Raw genomic sequence first — 7,499 nt, 5'->3', positions numbered from 1 at the left:
CGTCCCCCCAGCCCGACCGACCGTCTCCCCCTCCTCCCCTGGTGCCCAGGCCCAGTTCAATCTGCTCAGCAGCACCATGGACCAGATGAGCAGCCGCGCGGCCCCAGCCAGCCCCTACACCCCGGAGCACGCCGCCAGTGTACCCACCCATTCACCCTACGCCCAGCCCAGCTCCACCTTCGACACCATGTCGCCGGCGCCCGTCATCCCCTCCAACACCGACTACCCCGGCCCCCACCACTTCGAGGTCACGTTCCAGCAGTCCAGCACAGCCAAGTCGGCCACCTGGACGGTGAGTGTCCCGCGCCCTGCAGCCTGTGGGGGCAGCTGCATCCTGGGGCAGTGCAGTAGGCAATGTGGGGCAGGAGGCAGGCCAGCTGGCCAGTCTGGGCGTGCCCACCCTCGGATGGATGCTGCCCGCTGCCCACAGGGTCCAGAGGGGTGGAGGCCCCGTGCAGGGGCAGCTGTCTGTGCCCAGCAGCGGCTCTGGCTTGCTCCCTGCTCTGCTCCAGGCAGAGGCTCCTGGAGCAGCCGCTGTCTGCCAGGCACGGGGCTGGACTCCGCCTTTGCCGTCTCTGGGGTGTCATCTCCAGGCTGGCGTGGGACCTTGAGGTGGCACTGTGACCACGGTGCTGAGGACTTCAACTTCCCATGTACCTTAGGGACAGCCCAGCCTGTAGCTGGGACTTGGCCAACTCTGGGGACATCCCACGTGCAGACTGCAGAGCACCTTAAATTAGTAAACTCCTGGACCCGCCCAGCCACCCACTGGGTGCAGCTCTTATTCTCCCCCATTCTATAATCCAGGAAGCTGAGGCACAGGGAGGGAGAGCACTTGCCCAGCCCTGCAGATGGAAAGCGGGTGTCTGGGCCAGGAACCTGGTGACCCTAATGGCTGAACCACGGCCCTGACTGCTGGGGGAGAGGAAGGGGCCATGTAGAGTGCCAGTTAAGGCTGGGCACTCTGTCTGGGAGTGCTGGCCGCATGGGCACCCTTGGTGCCTCCCTGGGGGCTCTGCCCATCCCTGCCTGAAAGTAGGGACCCTGGAGTGGAGAAGTCTGTTCTGCTGCCCCTGACGAGCACGCACAGGTCCCCCACACTGGTTCTTCTGATGTACAAAATGCGTCCCATGGCAGTTTCCATCGCCTTCCTGGTGGTAGTGGAGATTTTCCCATGCCCTGGGGTGAAAGGGTCAGGCAGGGTGGAGCCTAAGGCAGCCCAGTGTCAGCGGTCAGGCTTGGTGGTCACGGGGCTGAGGGGCATTCTGTCTGTGTGGCTACAGCAGAGCTGGATCATGGCCTTCGCTGCTATGACAATGTGTGTGTTGGGGTGCCCACAAGGCTGTACCCTAGGAGCTGCCTCTGCCCCTGCTGGAGGGAGGGGACCAGGATTGTCCCTGTACCCAGCTTGGAGGCCCAGAGCACCCCTAAGCCTGCAACCACTGGCAACAGGAAATTCACTGCCACCCCTTTCACGTTCCTAGGTCCTTTCTGGACCCTTGGAGGGAGGAGGGTCTTGGCCCCTCCTCCAGGGCATTGTCATCGGGTCCCTAGGAGTCCTGCGGGCAGCTGTGGGCAGGTGCTCCAGGGGCTCAGAGCACCGCAATGGTCTGAGCTGGTCCTGGGGGCAGTGGCTGCCTCTCTGCCAGCTGCCTCCCCACCTGGGGCTCTACATACTCCTGGTGAGTGGCATCCGATGCATGCATTGCTCCCAGCTGCCTGGCCTCAGTGGCCCCTGGCTGATAGGTTGGGGAAGGAGTCAGCCCTGCCGGCAGCCACACAGCGGTCACACAGTGGCAGGGGAGGACTGGACACAAGTGCAATCCCACCTGGTGCCGCCCTCATGGCTGGGCTGCCGCCGCCTGCTGGGGTCCCCTCCCCAGCCTGTCCACGCAAGGGGCGGAGGTGGGACCGACATTGATAATGAGAGTTTTGGCACCTTGGCTCTCAGGAGCAGACCCCCGAGGGCTGCCTCCCTTCCCAGGGAGAGGCGGGCGGCTCCTGCTCTCAGCTCTCAGGGGTCTGACTGCGTGGCTGCTGCCCAGACTTGCTGCCCAGGCCCCAGTGCCACATACGCAGTGCTTGGCTCCTGCCACACCACCGGCTGGTAACTGATAGATAATTCCTATTTTTCTCAAGTACAATTCCACATCGACTGCCGCCTCTGCTCTCTCTCAGGGTGGCATGAACACCCTCACAGCCCCCAGTGTGCACAGTGTGAATGGGGCCTTTGGCCTCTGCTTCACCAGGCCCACCATGGGCTCTGCAGCCTGGCTGGCTTTCCTGGACCTCAGGCCTGCTGTGTACCAGGAGCCTGAGCCCTCAGCTCGCCTGTACATGCACCTTTGCATATGATTGCACACACATTCGTGCATGTGTATACTCTTAGACTTGAGCTCCTGGGCGTTCAAGCAAACCCACAGACACTGTGCAAATGCGGTCTCTCTGGCTGCTGCCCAGGGTTCTGAGCACCCCTCACCCACCAGACCCACAGGTGCCATGGGCCAGAAAAGTGCTTCATGCGCGGTGCAGTAGGCAGAGTGGGCTGGAGCCGGGACTGTGCTGCTGCTTCGCCTCTCTGCTCCGCGGTGTCCCCTCTGCTGTGAAGGGACAAACGAGCTGGCTTCTGGGGTAGCATGGCAGTTTCTGGTGCCTGGAGACCCAGCACCCACAGGCTCACTGTTTGTGAGTCATCCTGGCCAGAGCTTGTCCCTAACCCACTTGGGACTTGGGGGGACATGGAAAGGTCACCGTTCTGAGCAAGGGCCTGGTGTCCATGGGCATCTACATGGGGTGGACAGGGACCACTGGGGCTGGGCCATGGAGAAGGACATCATGGATATCTGTGGTCAGTTCTGTGGCCTTCCTGGGATACCGTGGGTACCAGGACATGGGTGGTGCTCTTGCCTGGCATCTAGGCCCTGATGTCCACCCACCCAGGACTTCCACCACCTGGCAGTGTTGTGACCGTCAGACCCTCCTCAGGGCAAAGAAGAGTAGGGTGGCTTCCTCTCCCCATCAGGACACCCAGGCCCTGAACACCTGGAAGCCGCCCAGCCCTGGCTCAGACTCTCCCTGCCTGGCTCAGCAAGATGTTTAGAGACTGGGCCCTACAACTGCGCAGGTAGTCGGGAGCCCTGGCCCAGCATAGCATCAGTGGGCACCTTGGAGGCAGGCTTGGGGGCACAGCCAACAGCCCGGAGACAGCTGTGGGAGCAGGTTGGGGGGCACAGTTGGCTTGGATGGACAGAAGCCTGGGCACAGCCCAGCAGCACCCAGTGCCCTTGGATTTGTCACGTGCAGGGAGGGGGTCAGCTCCTCGTGACGTGAGAGCCCCCTCCCCGGGCCAGGTGAGCGGGAAGGACAAAGGCCTGGCGAGGGATTCCTAGGGAGGACGAGGCTGACTCAACGCTAATGGATTCGCAGAAAACTTTCCAGCCCCTCGGAGGTTTGTAGGCAGAGAATAGCAGAGGTGTCCCAACACGACTGTGGTATCAGTTGCGTTATCCTAAAAGTTTATGGAATGCATAAGTGGAATTAATACCTTTTACTGGCACCAGGAGCAATTATGTGTATTTAAAGTCGAGGGAAGAGTTCTAACAATGTTTATTGTGGAGATGAAATGTGGATTATTAGGGGAAACAAGAGCACTTAGGGAGAAATTGCCACAATTTCTCACCTCGTGAGGGCTCCGGAAGGCAAAGGAGTGAGACACTCCAGCGGGGCTGGGCAGGGCCGGGTCAGTGAGGCCTGGTGGCTTGAGGTACAGTCCTTCTGCAGGCACAGCTGTTGGCCTGGAGGCACCACACCCCACCTCAAACCCCTGGGGCTCCTGTAGGGGACCTGAGGCAGGACCCCTGGGGACAGAATTCCACCCATGGGCTCAGGGCAGTGGATGAGCCAAGCTATGTGCTAGGAGGAGTCACCATTTTCAAAGACTAATTTCCAGAATGGAGCCAGACATGCAGCTCTAGGCTGGGTTGACCTGGCCTGCACCTGGGGTGGGCAGGTGCTCCTGCTGTCCTTCCGCATAGAGGAGGGACCAGAGGGCAAGCCAAAGGCAGGTCACCGTCAGCCAACTGCAGACAGCTGGGCTCGCCCCTGTGCCTGAGTCCTGACTTGGCTCTGAGAGAGGAAAGCAACCCTTTCCTTCTCCCTCTGGCTGCCCAGGCTCCCAGCGCCTTGGGTCTGGGGCCTGTGGGAGCCATGACCAAAGGCGAGGAGGCACTGACTCCTCAGAGGTCCATCTGCTTGGGCTGGGGGAAGACTCACAGGGGAGCCTACCACAGCAAGCTCGCATTACCCCATTCCTTGTTCATACACTTAGTGACCAGGGCCAGCTCCCTGGGGCTCAGGAGGAGGGTGCTGGGATCCAAAGGGAAGAGGCTGCCCAGGGTGTCCCATGTGCTCTCCCTGTGTTGGGCCTTGCCCTGCCCCGCTGCACCCCAACTCCAGCAGCCCCCTGTGCAAGTGGGAGAGAGACCCTCACGGGTCATCCAGGCTCCCCGGAACTGAGCTTTAGCTAGGATGGTTCCTGAGTGACTGAGCCCTGAGCTGTGAGTGCGGAGTCGGGGTGAGGCAGGGACACTGTTCCTGCCCCCTCGGGCCAGGGCTTGGCTATGGGACATCAGCCTGGCATCTTCTCAGATCTCTCCTGCAAGCCTGAGGTGAAAGGACAGAGGACAGCAGAGAGCCCTGCACACTGTGGGGGCCCAGCCCTGCCTCCGGGCCACCTGCGGCCAATACCCCAGCTCCTCGCTCTGCGTGCAGCATGTGGTGTGAGACCAAATGCAGCTCTTGGGCTTTGTGAGCACACGCTGAGGTGGGGCCAGAGGCTGAGGCTGCACTGTGGGCCCTGGCTCTAGGCAGTCTTTGCTCTCTGCCAGGACCAGAGATCTAGACCAGGACCCTCTGTGCCATAGGCTGTGCTGAACATTTATGAGATCAGTGAAACTTAAGATTCCAGCCAACTCTTGCCTTAGAAGCAGAAAGATGATCACCCTGACTGCCCCCAACTGTCCCCCAAAGCTGCAGGCCCTGCTGTGCCCACCTGCAGCAGGCCGGGTCACTGCCCAGAATGGCCACTGCTGGAGGCCCCTGGTTTTTCCTCCATAGAAGGAGCCGGTTGATGGCAGGCCAAGCCAGCTGCAGGTCAGGGTGGGGTGAGGTATGGGGGCAGCCAGAGAGTGGTCCTGCCAGACCACCTCTCCTCAGAGCCTCCAAGGGAGGCAGTAGAGTGGCCAGCCAGGGGAACCAGATGCAGGGCAGATGGGCGTGGAAACCCAAGCGTGAGTGTGGTGCTTTGGTCACAGCGTCATTTGTGTCCCCAGAGCTCTGCCTGCTGCCCCGTTATTCCCGAGGTCAGGTCACAGAATAAGAGCAGACAGAGTCCCCATGCTGCCTGGCAGCAGTGTCACCTGCACCTTGCAGGGCATCTTGCCAGACCCTGACAAGGCCCCAGCACTGGACAGGGCGGGCAAGGCCAACTCATAGCATCTTGCTCACAAAACCAAGGCCAGCTCCCCCTCAGCAGCTATGGTCCTCAGTCCTCATTACCAGCAGGACAGGGCCCACCCAGAGCCGTGCTACTCCTAGCCCATGCCCTGCTCTGCCCACCTGGCTGTGACGCCCAGGAACCCAGCGGTGTGAGGCCAGTGTGTCTGGTGATAGAGCTAGGTCAGTGACAGGGGAAAGACCAAACTCAGCTCAGCCTCCCAGCTGGAGTGCCCTCTGACCCCACCGGCCCTGCCCCTCTCCCCAGACTTGGTGGCAATTGTCCCCACAGGGACAAGAGGGATGGGGACCCACTCCAAACCACAGTCACAGCCACTGTGGTTTTCCCCAGGAGCCCAGTCTGTTCTTAGCAGCTCAGGGGGCATGAAAAAAAATGTAGGTTCGCTGGTTTGTTACAATGGATGCAGAAGGCAAATCCGAGGGGCACGGAGCCCTCCGGGAGCTCCACCTCTCGGCCACCCAGGAAGGGCATAAACCCTGCCCTCCTGTGGGCCTCACTGGTTCACTCTTGGCCTGGTGGTCAGCCAGACCCATGCCTTCACCCTCCTCTCAAGGGCTGCACGTCCCAGCGCCCTAATCCAGCCACGATCTTCCCCGTGACCAGCCCCCAGCCCGGAACCACCTAGGGGCGGGCAGTCATCAGCAGACTCCTTAGCATAAAAAAGGCACCATCCCTTTGAAGATTCCTGAGATTTTAGGAGTTGTATGCTAGGAACCCGGGAGGACGACCAGGGGCAGATTTCGAAATTTCTCAAGGCCAGGCAGCTCTGGTGCGGGTGCTGTCCAATCTGCCCGCTCTTAGCTGGCCATCTGCGGAGGCAGCTTTAGTTGCTCGTGAGGGCTGGAGGCCGTGTGGGGTGGGGTGGACGTGGGAACCTGTGGAGATAGTGGGGCCCTGTGCCCAAGTCCGAGCCAACCACTGGTGAGTGACCATGCAGATAGCTCCTGCTGATCTTTCTGGGTGGCGTTGGCCACAGCCCTGTTCAGCTGTCCCAGGCCCTCCCTGAGAGGAGACCAAGCCCAGCCCTGCTCTTAGGACTCTGGAGACTCCCCAGCAGGGCAGTGTGCAGCCCTGACACTGGGGCCCTCGGCTCCCCGAGCCTACTGTGAAGGGGTGCGCTCAGCGTCTCCCAGCCCTTGAGGGTCTGTGTGAGTTCATGCCCCCTGTGGGACTTGCAGGGCTCAAAGTCCCAGGGGGGCAGGTGGCCCCAGGCCCGCTTTGCCCTGGGGCACTTTTCTGGCCCAACCCCACCCAGCCAGCAGCCCTTGAGGACTCTGAGTGGCCTGTCTGCTCGCCCAGGGCTGTTACTGCAATGCAGCTCCCACAGGAGCCCCTGCCCTGGGTTTCTGGAGCTCAGCTGAGGTTCACCATCTCCAACCAGTGCAGTCTGACACAAAGGTTACCCTGAGACAGGCCGGGATTACCGCACAGCATGCCCGCCCCTCTCTGCCGACCCCCACTCCTAACAGCTTCTGCCAAACACAGAAATAAGAGAGGGCTACAGCGGAGCCAGCCAGGCCGGTGTCACCGCCATGTGGGAAGTGTGGACCAGGCCCCTCAGTGCTGGGACAGGTCCAGGCCCACTGGGTAGGTTTTGGGCCAAGCTCCATGGGCTGCCAGAAGCCGGGTCTAGGAAGGGGAAGGCCTGAGGCAAAGGGGTCCAAGACCCAAGGGAGGAGAGAGATGTGTCTCCAAATGCACACATGCACACACAGGCATGGAAGATGGGTGAAGGTGGGCTACAAAAATCACTGAAAAAACAAAAGCCCCCACTGCGGGCCCCATCTCCCAGAATCTGTTGTAACAGATTCACCCAAGCTGGTTAACGGTATTTGTGGTTTGCAAGATGCTACATGTCCCGGGAAAATGACAGACAAGTTATTATCACCTCTCCACTGTCCTCCTGCCCAAACCTGCCCATGCCAGGCACCCAGCTGCCGGAGTGGGTGCGAGAGAATTAACAGCCCCGCGCTGCACCCGCCCT

At 61.0% G+C, this 7,499-nt stretch overlaps 1 protein-coding gene across 5 annotated transcripts in view; it reads left to right on the top strand.

The window, feature by feature from the left end:
- The window catches only part of Tp73 (tumor protein p73), a 42,465-nt gene that overhangs the window by 25,699 nt on the left and 9,267 nt on the right, over positions 1 to 7,499 (top strand). For all 5 annotated transcript variants that reach the window (XM_010627808.3, XM_010627810.2, XM_010627811.2 and 2 more), the window contains one exon: positions 50 to 292. In XM_010627808.3, coding sequence (XP_010626110.1) covers positions 50 to 292 — 243 coding nt within the window. The remainder of the gene's footprint in view (positions 1 to 49; positions 293 to 7,499) is intronic.

This window comes from Fukomys damarensis, unplaced genomic scaffold, assembly GCF_012274545.1.
Source record: "Fukomys damarensis isolate Sample0158 unplaced genomic scaffold, DMR_v1.0_HiC HiC_scaffold_23, whole genome shotgun sequence".
Lineage (NCBI taxonomy): Eukaryota > Metazoa > Chordata > Mammalia > Rodentia > Bathyergidae > Fukomys > Fukomys damarensis.
Note: the sequence above shows the minus strand (reverse complement) of the source record. Positions and strands in the feature narration are given on the sequence as shown.